We start from the raw sequence: 15,704 nt of genomic DNA, 5'->3' as shown, positions 1-15,704 counted from the left end.
AATTACTATACCTTCCAATTCCATATTATAAATCTTGGATTTATTTACACGAACTCCAAGAATACCAAACTCGAAATATCTATATAAAGCCCATTGCCAAGGATGGAGATGACCAGTATCAACCACATCCCTCTCCAATAATCACAACCCAATCCTCCATATCTGTAAGCAAAGCCTAGGAAAGATGGAGAAGGGTCAAACCAAGCTCAGTGCATTGGCAATTCTGCTGGTGATTGCATCATGTAGGTGACCCCTTTCATTCATATTTTCTCTGATCCCTCGCTTGTTATCCTAATACCAACGATTGCTCCTTCTTTTAAGGTTTTGTGGTCTCGCATGCCGGGGAACTGTATTGCCAGACCGACCTGGATTGCAAACCCAAGCAGTGTGAAGTTGGGTATGCTCCCATCTGCGTGCAAGGCCTATGCATATGCATCAGAACCAAGAGCCTGGACGGCCCGATCGCACCTTGCGGCAAGCCTGAAGATGGTCTCCCTATCTGCGGTCATCCGACAGAGCCATGATGCTCACCTGTACCGAGGGATATTGTGTCTGCATGTGTTGATGTTGTGTGCGTGCTTGTGATTGTGCTGGAGATTGTTTGAATGCATCGATTTTGTTCTCAATAAGACGTGTTGACCGACGTAAGTATTGCCTTGTCCTCCAGCACTCGCTTCATTCTTGCGTGTACGTGATGGTTGTGCCTCGTGAGATTGAGCTTCCTTTATCGTGAAAAATGGTGCGGGCCCAAGTTGAGAGAATTTAGGGTACGTTTTGTTTCACTAAAAACTTCATGATAATTGAAAAATAATTTCCAAGGAAAATAATTAGTTTTTATTTGTTTAATGGTTTAGGGAAAGTGATTTTCTTTTCATAGATGGGGAAGCCGTTTTTCCCCAATTTAAATTCGTTGTTTTCATTCCATGGAAACGTTTTCCATCGATCAATTAGTTTTCCGTCATCCAAATACCCGAAAGTCAAAAAATAATTTTTCGAAAACAATTTTTCTTTCAAATTGTTTGAGTAAAAGTGTTTTCTAGAAATTAGTTTTTTGAATTTTCACCTGTTTGGTTCGCCGAAAATGACTAGTCAATTGAAAACACTTTCCGGTCAACAAAAATATTCATACATAAATTAAAGGAAAGTGAATTCCTAAATCTAAAAGGTAAAAACATTTTTCTGAATTGCTCTTCTCTCTCTCAACTCGAAATCAAGTCATCTCTCTCTCCTCTCTCAGTCCGTGCTTGTCTCTGCTGTTGTCAACCACCTTTGCTCTTCACGCTGCTCATCTCCGTCGGCTCACCATTCTCGACTCCATCCGAGGATCGCAGATCTCTCTCTCTTCTCTCTGTGCTCACGCCATGGTGGTTGCGCCTTCTTTGAGTGCGGCGAGCATCAAATCTATGGACGCCGTGCCTTCGATATCATCCGCCGAAGCGGCTTCCGATCCCTCGCCGCCATCGCCTCCTGCCTCAGGCTTGAACGAGTTGCACACGAGGAAGTGTGCCGTAGTAGTAGTGTATATACAACGCAAGAGAAGACAAAAATGTTATTTATGAGATCATTTTGCAAATGAGATCCCGATACTAGAATACATTTCCGATCACATATAATCAAGAAATCATTTTCTTTTAGGGATATGTGCACTAGAAGTCCTGAAACTTATTACCAAAGTGGAATTGAGTCCTAAAACTTGTAAAAAGTGCAATCAAGTCCTATAACTTATCAACTTGGTTTAATTGAGTCATAAAGTTAACATCGTCAATTTTTCTAACAGAAAATGCTGATGTGCCATATTTAAATCAATTTCTCTCTCCTACATGGCATTTATTATTATTATTATTATTATTATTTCATTCAAATCTTATTTAAATCAAATAAAAAAACTAAAAAAAGCTAAAATTTTATTTAAAAAACAACAAAGAAAAAAAAGAAAGAAAGAGGAAGCCTCGTCGGTAGTGCACTGCCATTGCCGCTGCCGATCGTTGGCCTTGGGCGATGGCGGCCGGCACTCGCCAGCCCCGGGTGAAGCCTCGTCGGCCCTAGGTGAGGGCCAGCGACCCTCGCTAGGCCTGAGCGAAGCTCACCCAGATTTGGGCGAATCCGGCCGTCACTCGGGCCGGTGAGGCCTAGCAAGCTTCACCGGCCCTCGCCTAGGGTCGGCTAGGCCTCGCCCAGGGCTGGCAAGGGTGGGCGGCGCCTAGATCTAGGCGAGCAACGCTGGCCCCATGCGAGGGCCGGCGAAGGCTAGTGAGACCTCGCCTGAGGCGGGCAATGGTCATCGACTGCGAAGGCCAACGTCGCCTAGATATGGGCACCTCAACCCAAATTTGGGCGAGCCTCGCCAGCCCTTGCCTAGGCAGGTGAGGCCTCGCTTGGGGTCGGCGAAGGCCGGTCACCCTCGCCCAGGGTCTGCGATGGGCGGGGCTGGCAACCTCCAGCAATGGGCAGCAGCGGCAGCACCCTACCGGCGAGGGCTCCTTTCTTTTTTTCCATTATTGTTTTTTTAAATAAAATTTTAGTTTTCTTTACTTTTTTAATCCAATAATAATAATAATAATAATAATAATAATAAATGCCATGTAAGATAGAGAAATTGATTTAAATATGGCACGTCAGCATTTTCCGTTAGAAAAATTGACGGTGTTAACTTTAGGACTCAATTAAACCAAGTTGACAAGTTTTAGGACTTGATTGCACTTTTTACAAGTTTTAAGAGTTAATTACACTTTGGTGACAAGTTTTAGGACTTTTTGTGCACATACCCTTTCTTTTATCATGAAGTTTTTTCTGAAACAAATGCACTGTTAATATTTGAACTGAACTCACCTCTAACGGTGGAGCTCCATATCGACTCCATTTTAATCATCAAGGTTGAACTTGGCTTGATAAAATGTTTTGTTCTCTTTAGCTCTACTGAAAATAAAGCTCAAACTCGGACTTGAACTAGAGTTCTTGACAATGATTAATACTTACTTTTAGCACGAAACTAGTAGCATAAATAGTTGTCGCCCTTGGACAAAGGAAAAGATAAAAGCGGTTTAAGGAATTGCAACCAAAAGAAATAATGATTAAATAGGACAAAGTCTAAAGTCTAGTCTATTTTGCGCTTCGTGTGGAAATCATCCAAAGATAATAAGCCATCACCACGTACATAGCCATAACGCATATACAAAACTGCTGCACGAGAGAACTGAAGAGAGTCGTCCATTAACGTGTTCATTACATCGTCCATTAAAGCGTCCACAAAACTGGTGTAGAGAGTTAAAGAGACGCGTCCGTTAAGACGTTCATTAATTCGTCCATTAATGTGTTCATTAATGCGTGAACTAATGTAGAGCCATTAATAACTTATAATTACAACAATCCCCCACATTAATGGTTCAATAGAATATTTTTTACCCGAAGAATTTTATATATGCCTGTGGAGATAAATTGCATCAATATAGTTAGCTTTCGCTTTGAATCTTCCTTAGCGAAAGCTATCGGACTTACTTAATCAGTCGATGGATTAAGCCTTGAATCACCAGTTTTTGTAAATATGAATTAGATGCGGACTTCAAAAGTTTGCTTTATACTAATTATAGAGTCCAAAAAATCCGAATTAAGTTCCTTAGCGAGGCATGCAAACTAAGCAGCCAGTGAAGAGAAAAAGCTTAAAACCCAATGAGTTGGATTTCTAATGTTCACACTTTGCACTTTGTGCGGTATTATTGAATTTTTGCATATTTTAATCGGGTCAAACAATGATATTTTAGAGAAAAAACAGAGTATTTATCTAACCAGGAAATATATACATGTTAGATATCTTTCCTTATATTATGGTAGAAGAATCTCGAATTATCCAATTGCATACCGCAAGTACACCTAGTAAAGCAAGTGCGCATTTCAATTGAGATTCGTGAAATAAATGGAACAAAAAAAAACCCAATACTTAAGTGCAATTGAATATCAATATATAGCAAGTAAATTACTATTCATCCAATTTCGAATCTTGTAATTACCCTAACTCCAAAAATATCATACTTTAAACATCTATATAAAACCACTTCAAGGGGCTCATGACACATATCTTCCACAGTTATCCCTAACAATCAAGCCCAAATTTCCTCTCTATAATCCTAAAAAAGTTAAAAATCTCTGCACAATCATACCTCAGATAATCAAGCCATCATACCTGGATATGGAGACGGGGCAAGCCAAGCTCAGTGCATTGCTCATCCTATTGGTGATTGCATCTAGTAGGTTTCTCTCATCTCTCTTTTATTATTATTATTATTATTTCTAAATGTAGAGCCTGCACTAATGAATTCTCCAAGCTCCCTTCTTTCAAGGTCTTATTGTATCACAAGCTCAAGAAGGAGGCGCTTGTCTTCCAGAGACGTGCCCCCAAGGGTCTCGTGCCGTCTATGTACACGGGAAATGTAAATGCGCCCCGCCTTGTACATCAGCGCAGTGTCCTATTGGGTCTCAAAAGGTCTACACGCACGGCAAATGTTTCTGCGTTCCATCAAAGAGCCAGTATGTCTCGGCAAATGGTGGTGTAGGAGGTTATTGTATTCCAGAGATGTGTCCCGAGGGGTTTCATCACATCTATGCACATGGCAAATGTATATGTGGTCGATTGGAGCCCAAACATTGATTGGGGGTGTGTTGTGAGTGTGTCCGCGAGATGGAGAGGAAGCTAGAATAAAAGGGAATAAGAGAGAGGTGGGTTGCATGTGTAGGAGGTTTTTATGAATCAAATTTTGCTCTTCTTAAAATGGGTTGATGCTATTGAGTATTCGACTTATATTTTTGGTGATCTCGAAAACTTTCCAAACGGTCGAAATCGATGATGGATTTTGGGCGTTGCCATTGATTGCACTATAGTAGTTGATAACTCGGTGATCAAAAGCAATGATCATATTCCTTACGTATAGATTAGACGAACAATTGAAGATCAATAAGAGAGAAACAATTTCAATATTTGGTCTTAAAAGACGAAATCCCGGAAGAGTGGCACGCTCAATATCCTCGCATCTTCATATTTGATGGCAAAGAAATTCGAACGTAGTTTGAATATTGCACTTTGTGCCATATTATTGAAATTTTGCATATTTTAATCGGGTCAAACAATGATAATTTAGAGAAAAAAGAGAGCATTTTTCTGACGAGAAAATATATACATGTTAGGTATCTTTTTTTTGTATTATGGTAGAAGAATCTCGAATTATGGTAAGAGAACCTCGAATTATTTAATTGCATACCGCTACTACTTATTATCTTACCTAGTAAAGCAAGTGCGCATTTCGATCGAGAATATGTAACAAATTATATAAGCACTGAATATGAATATGTAGCAAGTTAATTATTATTCATTCAATTTTAGATCTTACATTTACTCACACCCCAAAAATACCATGCTTTAGACATCTGTATAAACCCAGTTCAAGGGTACTCGTCTCACATACCTTCCACAATTGTCTCTAATAATCAAGCCCAAATTTCCTCTATATTATCCTAAAAAATTCTCTGCCCAATCACAGCTCACACAATCAAGCCGACAAACTTAGAAATGGAGAACGGTCAAGCCAAGCTTAGTGCATTGGTCATGCTATTGGTGATTGCATCTAATAGGTTTCTCTCATCTCTCTTCTATTATTATTATTATTATTTTTATTTTTATTTTTAAATGTAGAACTGCACTATTGAATTTTCCGAACTTTCCTTCTTTTAAGATCTTGCTGTCTCACAAGCTGCAGAAGAAAGAGTTGCGTGTCTTCTAGACAGTAAGGGCGAAGCTAATGTGTGTCCTGTCGGGTAATTTCCGTCGTTAAAAATAACGATTGTTTCTGCGTTTCATCAAGGCACCAGGTCTACGCAGACGGCGCATGTATTCCAGAGTCGTGTGATATCGGATCTCATCCCATCTTTAAAGACAACAAATGTATATGTGTTCCAAATGCAAGGTGAGGCAGCGGAGACTGTCGAGTGAATCGATCTTGTTCTCAATAAGACGTGTTGAACCGTCACAAGCTATTGACTTATTTTTCAGCACTTGCTTTGTTCGTGTGTGCATAATGGCTATGCCCCATGAAATTGAACTCTTTCATCGTGAAAAATTGAAAGAAGTTGAAGAAGAAGTTTTTTTGTACTGTTTTTCTTCTCATCGTATTGTCTTCATGTACAATGTCAAGTATATATAGTACAAAATGTGAGAAATGAAAGGAAACAATATATCTATTCTAATCCTAGATTGATTCTTATCAATCAATTGCAATCATTGATTGATTATGCATATCAATTGTAATCGGGATAGATGACACAAATCTTCAACATATCTTCCAACACTCCCCCTCAAGTTGACGGTTTGTATATGTCCAAGACGCCCAGCTTGCTCAATAGATATGGGTGTTGTCTTTGACACAAAGGCTCGGTGAAGATATCCGTAGGCTGTTCTGTGGTCCCGATTCCTCTTGTCTCGATTATCCCTTCTTGGATCTTATCTCGAGTGAAATGGCAATCAACTTCTATGTGCTTCGTTCTTTCATGTACTATAGGATTCGCTGCAAGTTTGAGTGTCGCATCGTTGTCACAAAATAGTAGGGTTGGTCCTTTAACTTGTACCCCAAGGTCTAGAAGAAGGCCTCATAACCATACTATCTCACAAACAGTTTTAGCCATAGTTCGGTACTTAGCTTCAGCAGATGATAAGGATACAATGGATTGCTTCTTTGTTTTCCATGAAAGTAACGATTCTCCAAGTTTAATACATAAACCAGTGATAGACCTTCGGCTCATAGGACAAGTTGCATAATCCATGTCACAGTAAGCTGCCATCTCCATGTTACATTTTTGAGAAAGAAGTATCTCGAGTCAAGGGCATTTCTTCAAGTACTTTACAACCTTTAATGCAGCATTCATATGGGATTGTTTTGGACTATGCATGAATTGATTGAGTGTCTGTACTGCATAGCATATGTCCGGTCTGGTCATAGTGAGATAGATAAGCTTTCCGACAAGTCTTTGATAGCTTGTCGAGTCTTTGAGTAATGGATCATTATCTGGAGATGATAAACCCGCATCATAATTAGCCGAGGTCAATTTGGCATTTTGGTCGATGGGAATAATAGCTGGTTTGAGTCCTGATAAATCTACTTCTGATATAATTTCCAGTACAAATTTTCGTTGGCTAAGGGAGATTCCTTGTTCTGATCGGGCAATCTCAATTCCAAGAAAATATTTTGGTGATCCCAGGTCTCTAATATGAAAAGCGGAATGCGGGTATTCTTTAAGATGCTTGATAGCATATTCATCGCTTCCCATAATGAGTATGTCATCAACATATATCATTAAATAGATGGATGACATACCTTTCGCCCATGTGAATAAAGCATAATCATATCTGGACTGTTTGAATCCTGCAGCTGTAAGTGCATTGGTAAATTTGGCATACCACTGTTAGGAAGCTTGTTTGAGACCATAAAGGGATTTATGGAGACGACACACTCTAGACTCCCCCTTGTCTCCGTAAACTCTGCGGGAGATCCATATAAATTTCTTCATCCAAATCACCATGAAGGAATGCATTATGAACATCCATTTGATGTAATGATCAATCATGAATAGCAGCAATTGATAAGAAAGAATGAACTATAACGTCCTTCGCCGCATGGGAGAATGTCTCATGGTAATCAAAACCTTCTCGCTACGTGAAACCTCTAGCCACTAATCGAGCCTTGTATCGTTCAACGGAGCCATCTGCTTTACATTTAATCTTGTACACCCATTTGCAACCAATCGGCTTGCAATGAGAGGGAAGTGGTACGATATCCCATGTCTGGTTTTCTATCGGGGCATGTAACTCTGCTTCCATAGCCTTTTGCCACCGTAGATTAGTAATTGCCTCACTATAACGAGATGGTTCTTGTTCCTCAGATATGCGGCTAATACAACACATATGTTTTGACGATAGCCGATGAAATGAAATATAGGAGGAAATAGGATAATGAGTACCTGATGAATTCAAGGCTGTACAAACATAATCTTTAGTCCAGGTGGGTGGATGAGTAATACGGCTGGAGCGTCATGGTGGATTATCTCGAGGCTCAGAAGATGACTCATCAGCATTAATGGGTGCTGAAGGAGACTCCATTGAAGGAGAGTTTGAATTATCTTCGGTTGGCATGGCAGAATGTTCAATCGAATGCTCCAATGTCGATGTGGATGCAGAAATCTCATCAATCATTGGAGGTGATACTGTGACTGGAACTTCTGGAGATGCAACAATAATATTTTGTTGATCACAAGATAAATCCTCTTTAGATAGAAATCTTGGAGAAGTTGTCGTCGTGCCAAAATGTTCAGATGAAGATGCCTCATCTTGAAAACGAAATATTTTCTCATGGAAAATAACATCCCTGCTCACAATGAAATCACCTGTGGATGGTTCAAAAACACGATATCCTTTTTGGAAACTTGGATATCCCATGAATATGCATCGACGGGCATGAGGGCCCATTTTGTCACGAGGGCCCACTGTGGTGACATAGCATAAGCAACCGAATACACTCAAGTGATGAAGATCTGGTTTTTTCCCGTAGAGCAATTCAAATGGAGTCCGTCCGTCAAGAACACAAGTTGGCATGCGATTGATCAGGTAAGCTGCTGTGACCACACAATCTCCCCAAAAAGTTTCGGGAATGGAAGCTTGAAATTTAAGAGCACGTGCAACTTCTAAGAGATGACGGTGTTTTCGCTCAACAATTCCATTTTGCTGTGGAGTGTAAGTGCATGAGTTCTCATGTAGGGTTCCATGAGAAAAGAATAAAGATGTACACTCACTATTGAAGAATTCTCTTCCATTATCAGTATGAATGCGCTGAATAGATTTCCCAAATTGATTCTTTGATAGGGAAAAGAATGATTTCAGATGAAAAGGCACTTGACCTTTAGATTGTATGAGAAAAACCCATGTGGCTCGAGAGTAATCGTCCACAATTGTAAGAAAAAAACGAGAGCCATTATGATATGGAGTGTGATATGGTCCCCAAACATTAGCATGAATCAATGAGAAAACACTCTTGGCACGAGTATTGCTGTTTGGAAAAGGTGCACGTGATTGTTTTGCTAGAGGACAAATATGGCACTGAGGATAAGGAAAGGATGCATTGTGGCCCAATCTTTGATGAGAAAGAAAAATTTATCATTGGTAGCAGTGTTACACAATGATTGGTTATTTAATTGAATACAAGATAAATTGAAATTGCTCGGAAAATTGATCCAGAAAAATAGCCTTTGAGAGATACTACCCAAGCCCATTAGTTTGCTAGTCGAAAGGGCCTGAAAGAAGCAATTATTAGAATTGAAGAGAACTCGACAAGAATTTTCTTCACAAACTCTTAAGACAGAAATGAGATTGAAATGGAAATCCGGAACATAAAGGACGTTCTGAAGTATAATGTGGGGGCTAAGATTTACTGTGCCAGTCATCGTGACATACGTCGCATTTCCATTTGGAAGTTGTACTGAGACGGGAATAGCTAATTCTTTATTGATATCAGAAAAAAAAAACTTTTTTCGCAGATAATGTGGTCACTAGCACCTGAATCAATTATCAATGCATCATTGGAAGTGGAATTCATCAAGCAATAAGAAGTACCTGAAAAACTTCCCATTTTGTCAGAAAAGTCTAATTTCCTCAAGGTCTTCATAAGTTGCTGGTATTGATCATGGGTAATTGGCTAATTAATTTTTAATGTGCTTTGACCAGTAACTTTTTTTTTTGCTAAATACTTTGACCAGTAACTTGATAAGCTGTTGAAAATTCCCTTTTTCCTTTTTTCTATAGGTTTGCCATGTAATTTCCAGCAAGTATCAATCGTGTGATGCGGACATTTACAATAATCGCAATATAGTTTTCCTTTGCCTTTATATTTATTCTTTGATGACGTGGTAGAATATGAGCCATTGGATGGCTTGAAGATGGGGTTTGTCGTGGCTTCTTGAAGACCGTCCGATCCAGATGATGGTGGAGCATTTCGTGAGCCATCTGATCGTGTTATGCCATCTGAGCCATCCATTCCATCCCCTTTAAAGCCTTTTGTTTCCTCTTCCAGAAAACCTAACGTCCCCTTTTGCCTCTCTCCTTGTCCTCTGCTCATGGTGCCTTTCTGTGGGGCGTTTGCATGAGCCATGAGCACGACTCCATCTCCGAACTTGACATATTCCGACGAGGCGAGGCGCTGGCTTTCCTCTTGGATGGCGAGCTAGATCTGTTCTCCGCGGGCCTCCATTGGGCTGGATCTGTTCTCCGTGGCCTTGATTTGCTGGCCATGGAACAGGTTGTGTTGGCCCATAAAACCATGGGCTGGATGGTATCTGGATAGGTAGCCACTTGATGGATTGGCCGATATTGGGCTGGCCTTGAGTGGGTTGGCCCGAGATGGGTTATCCCTGGTTTGGCTGGACCTGAACATGTTGCTGATTCACGACTTCAGCAGGTGGGGTCCGAGGTAGATATATGGACCGATGCATTTCCTTGCGGAGTGGACTCTTCTGGAGTTCATTCCTTAGAACTTGATGAGTGATCTTTTGTCATGGTATCAGTAAGAAAAAAACGATTTTCTTTCCCTTTTTTTGAGAAAGTTCAAAAATTGATTCCTACATCGGAGTGCTAACCTTGTTTTGCAGGTCAGTGTTCCCACAATAACGAAGGTGCAAAAAATCCGGACGGCAATCAAGGAGTGCGGAAGCTAGGCCAGGAAGAACGGCTCTGATACCATGAAAGAAGTTGAAAAAGAAGTTTTTTGTACCGTTTTTCTTCTCATTGTGTTGTCTTCATGTACAATGTCAAGTATATATAGTACAAAATGTGAGAAATGAAAGGAAACAATATATCTATTCTAATCCTAGATTGATTCTTATCAATCAATTACAATCATTGATTGATTATGCATATCAATTGTAATCGGGATAGATGACACAAATCTTCGGCATATCTTCCAACAAAAATGATGTCAACCCAAGTCAAGACAATCTAATATTTGAACTCGACTAGCCTCCGACTGTGGAGCTTTGCATTGACTCCATTTTGATTGTTGAGCTCAAACTTGGCTCGATGAAACGTTATATTCCCTCGAGCTCCACTAATGTTGTAAAGGCAAACTCGCGCTCGAATTAGAATTTGTAGTTACTTTACTATGAGGTTAGTCATATTAATAGTGGCTATTTAATACTAACGTAGCATTGTCTTAAAAGAAAATGACTATTTAACAGCGGTAGTGTCTACGATGGCATTTTTCATCCGTGCTTCAAACAAAGGCCTCATGTGGAGCCACGTTAGAGAAGTTGAAATCGATTGAATAAAAAAAAATTGAGGTGCTCCCCAGTAAAACGGACAAAAATTCAGGGTTATTATCTCGACAAGTAATTTTAACAAAGACACCATTCGACGATATTTCTCTGATAGAATGGCTCAAGTGAGAACAACGTAACCATGCAAATAGGAAATACAACATATCGTGCATGTTGCTTCGCTGAGAAATATTAAGTAGATCATCAGTAGCCTTGCCAATCAAAGTGGATGCTCAATAGCATGATCTGAGCTCTGAAAGTGTGACAAGCCTGGATTAATTCACCCGAAGTTGTTCGCTTTGGCCTGTCTCATATCGAGTCTCACGGTTTGTCCTTTGATATATAGATGGGCACTTTTCCTGGATGTCACCCATCCCAGTAGCGCTCTCACATGAGTACGCTTAACATAGGAGTTTGAATTTTAAACTTACCCTTACGTAAAAAAAAAGCATCTAATACCTCAACTAGTTGCATCAACAGTCACAATGGTGTCTATGTTTGTGGTCATCCAAAGGAGCCAAAATGCTCAATTTGTGCTGGGGGCAAATGTGTATGCTTGTGTAATAGAGGTGAGCAAGATGGACCGATCGGATCAGGAACCGCCCAAACCGGACCAGACGAGCCAGTTTGGTCCGATTCTCGGTTTCTAAAAGTGGAACCGGTGTTTGGGTGGTACGGTTTCCGATTCCAAGGGGGCACTGGACTGAATCGGACCAACTGGACCAAACCAAAAATATCATATGATATGTATAAGGGCTCATCCACATTCAACCAGAAGAGGCTCATAAGAATGACAATTTTTTGCCAAATGAAGAGACTTTACATGCCACATGGCATTTGCTGCTGTGGAGTATGCTCCAATTCTCACAGGGGGCATGTTTCTTTTCTTGGCTCCAATCAAATTTCATATGGTTGGATGACAAAAGAAGCATTTGAATCTTAAAAAAAGGAGAAAAAAACGAAATGAACCACAAGGAAAAGAAATGTCCCATGACAACACAGAAATAGAAGGAAGTGACTAAACCATCTCCTCTAGATTTTTGCCCGTCAGACTAGGTTAACATATTTGATTTAGATCATCAAGGGCAATGACGAATTCTAAAATAGAAGGACCCTCAAACAAGTGTTAAAACTAAGTGATCGGTTCCATTGGACTGGACCGGACCAATACCAGGCCATCGGTCCGGTTTGGTTCCCAGTCCCAGGACCAATCGGTCCGGTCCATGGTTCCCAATTTTGGGAACCGGTCCAGTTCCTGGTTTCTCGGTGGAACCGGACAGGGCCGGGAACCGACCACCCCTACTATGTAACCATTGATTCATGCGCGTTGCGAGTGTGTCTGTGAGAGGAGAGGAAGCAAGAATAAAAGGGAATAAGAGAGAGTTGAGTTGCATGAGTCGGAGATTTTCATGCACAAATTTTGCTCATTAATAAAATGGGTTTATACTATTGAGTATTTGACTTATTTTTGGCGGTCTCGAAAATTTCCAAGGGTCGAAGTTGATGGATTTCGGGCATTGCCATTGATTCCACTATAGTATCTGATAACGCGGTGATCAAAAGTGGTTGATCGTATTCCTTATATATAGGTTAGATGAACAATTGATGATTAAGAGAATAAAAAATTTCGATATTTGGTCTTAAAAGACAAAGTCCCGGAAGAGTGGCACACTCTATATCCTCACGTCTTCGAATTTGATGGCAAAGAAATTCAAACATAGTTTGCATATTTTAACTACGCTTGCTCTAGGTTGTCGAGAAAAATAAAGTGCTGAAATTGTGGATATAAAGAGAAATTTGAAGATATCAAAGATCCATTTTGGGTCGTGTTCATATTTGACCATCCTTTTAGGTCACTCGACAATGAAGCTATTACAAATACACGAAGGCTCGTCCAACAAAAGTCAGAAAAGCTGATTTTTACATATTTCCATTTAAAAAATAACATTACCTATTAATAAAAAAATTCGTATCCTCATGTGAGATCCATAAATAAGACGTAAATGCACTTGACATGCCTTAAGAGATGTTGAATTAAGGTCAAAAGCTTTCGCAAAACTGGTCAGGCATATAACACATCCGATAGCTCTGGAACTTCAGATGTCGGAAGCACAAAGCTTCCCGGGAAAAACCAAACACAACCCAGTAATGATATGTCCATTGCCCGGAAACTCACACCAAACACCAGATTCTCATCCCTATTTCTCGACAAATTCATCAAATCCCGGAAAAACCTCTCCAAGCCCACACCGAAACTCTAGCCTGACGTTGTCAAGCGACATAATTCTAATCACAAACGATGAAGAAGTTGACGTATTGACGTTAGCCCATCCGATTTTGCGCAAACTGGAGTCGTGCAATAGCGTCGGAGAATTCAATCAAGTCCATGCTCAGCTAGTTGTCACTCGTCTCTCTAAGCACTCTCTTGCCACCAGCCGAGCAGTGAAGAAGCTCTGTTCTTTACGTGAGGTTGCTCATGCAGCTACGTTCTTCAAGTGTACCCAAGAACCCGATGCTTTTCTGTGCAATACTATTATGAGAACTTATGTCAACATGAGTGATGTGTGCAGTGCTATGAGATTTTACTATGACGAGATGATGGGGAATGATGTCGCACCAAATCACTATACGTTTCCCATTGTAGTGAAAGGGTTTGTGGCGATTGGTTATTGACCGATGGAGAGAAGGTTCATGGCAGGGTGTAAAAACTTGGGTTCGAGTCGGATTTATTCGTGAGGAATGCGATGATTCACATGTATTCGATTTTTCGAAAAGCCTGGAGTGCGCGCTTGGTGTTTGATGCAGGGCCTGTGTTGGATTTGGTTGGCTGGAATTCCATGATTGATGGTCATGTGAAGAATAGGGAAGTGGATGTTGCTCGCGAACTTTTCGATGAAATGATTGAAAGGGACGTCTTCAGTTAGAACTCGATGATTGCAGGTTATGTTGCGCGAGGGGACATGGGCGAGGCACGAGGGTTGTTTGATGGAACGCCGTTTAAGGACAATGTGTCGTGGAATCATACGATCGATGGGTGAGCAAGGATTGGAAACGTGTCAGAGGCTCGCAGCGTTTTTGATTCGATGCCTTTCTGGAATGTAGTTTCATGGAATACCTTGTTGGCTCTTTATGTACATGTTAAAGGTTATACAAAGCGTTTAAGTCTGTTTGATAGTATGCTACAAGAGGAAGAGATTAAACCCAATAGGGTTACTCTTGTGAGTGTTTTCACAACATGTGCCAATACATGGGACCTCAATAAAGGCCACTTAGTTTATTCTTACATGAAGGATAATGACATTGAAGTCAACGTGCTGCTTTCGACTGCGCTATTGACAATGTATGCAAAATGTGGCACTATGGATTTAGCCAGGAAAGTGTTTGATCAGATGCCTAATAGAAGTGTTGTCTCGTGGAATGCTATGATCATGGGCATGGCGAGAAAGCCCTGGAAATGTTCTTGGAGATGGAGAAGAGAGGTGTAGTGCCAAATAATGCTACCTTTGTCAGCATATTATCTGCCTGCACACATTCCGGAACGGTTTTGGAAGGTTGGTGGTGTTTCAACCTGATGTCTCGGGTTTACAATATCCAACCTAAGGTGAAGCACTATGGTTGCATGGTCAATCTTCTTGCTCGAGCTGGGCTGGTGATGGATTCAGGAGAGTTGTTTAAAGAAGTACCTATAGTGGCAGGATCTTCACTATGGGGTGCTCTGCTTTCTGCCCGTAGGACCCATTCTCACATGGAACTAAGAGAGATGGTGGCCGAGCATTTGATTGAGTTCGAACCAACAGATGTTGAGCCCTATGTACTATTGTCAAACATGTATGCAGCCAAAGGTAGTTGGGATGCAGTCGAGAATGTCAAGATAATGATGAAGGCAAAGGGTTCGCAAAAGGAAGTCAGGTCCCGCCTCATTGAACTTGGAGGCATTGAATCTACAGAGTCCGCAAAAGATGGCATGCACCATCAGAGAATTATGATTTACTCGATGTTGAGTGAGATTGGTTCACAAACAAAAGTGTCCTGTAGAGACTCTACAGCAGTAGAGGATCCAGAATAGAGAGATGCTAAACCATACTGTTGGATTTTGTTGAAGATCCGTGTTCTGCATATTCTGCAGAATTGAAGGTGAAGACATTCTCTATGCCTTGCTTCTATATGTATGCCTATACAGCACATCTCCAAGTTAAAAGGAAAATCGCAGTATGCGAATTCATGAGTGCACCCATCTTCGAGTTATTGAGAGTTGTTGCTGGAACACTACTTTGGAAGGAAGGCCCTGCGGCAAGTCTTTGCCTACGATAATTTTACTCTAAACTAATTTTTTTACCGTCAAAAACCTTAAACTAGTACATTTTTGA

At 40.6% G+C, this 15,704-nt stretch overlaps 1 protein-coding gene and 2 long non-coding RNA genes across 3 annotated transcripts; all 3 read left to right on the top strand.

The window, feature by feature from the left end:
• Nucleotides 1-669, top strand: LOC130135430 (uncharacterized). Its single transcript, XR_008814827.1, has 2 exons — nucleotides 1-242; nucleotides 322-669. It is a non-coding gene; the product is annotated as an uncharacterized LOC130135430 (long non-coding RNA).
• Nucleotides 670-4,146: 3,477 nt separating this feature from the next.
• LOC130135429 (uncharacterized) lies at nucleotides 4,147-4,850 on the top strand. Its single transcript, XR_008814826.1, has 2 exons — nucleotides 4,147-4,241; nucleotides 4,335-4,850. It is a non-coding gene; the product is annotated as an uncharacterized LOC130135429 (long non-coding RNA).
• A 9,040-nt stretch (nucleotides 4,851-13,890) lies between these two features.
• LOC115685382 (pentatricopeptide repeat-containing protein At3g22690-like) lies at nucleotides 13,891-15,403 on the top strand. The gene is made up of 4 exons (XM_056304377.1): nucleotides 13,891-14,002; nucleotides 14,143-14,256; nucleotides 14,440-14,793; nucleotides 14,889-15,403. Exons 1-4 carry the CDS (start codon nucleotides 13,891-13,893, stop codon nucleotides 15,401-15,403), a joined length of 1,095 nt encoding a protein of 364 aa, XP_056160352.1.
• Nucleotides 15,404-15,704: the final 301 nt, after the last annotated feature.

Source organism: Syzygium oleosum, unplaced genomic scaffold (genome assembly GCF_021117445.2).
Source record: "Syzygium oleosum isolate NSW1041296 unplaced genomic scaffold, Sole_v2.1 Sole_v2.32, whole genome shotgun sequence".
In the NCBI taxonomy this organism is placed as follows: Eukaryota; Viridiplantae; Streptophyta; class Magnoliopsida; order Myrtales; family Myrtaceae; genus Syzygium; species Syzygium oleosum.
This window is presented reverse-complemented; position numbering and strand designations above follow the sequence as displayed.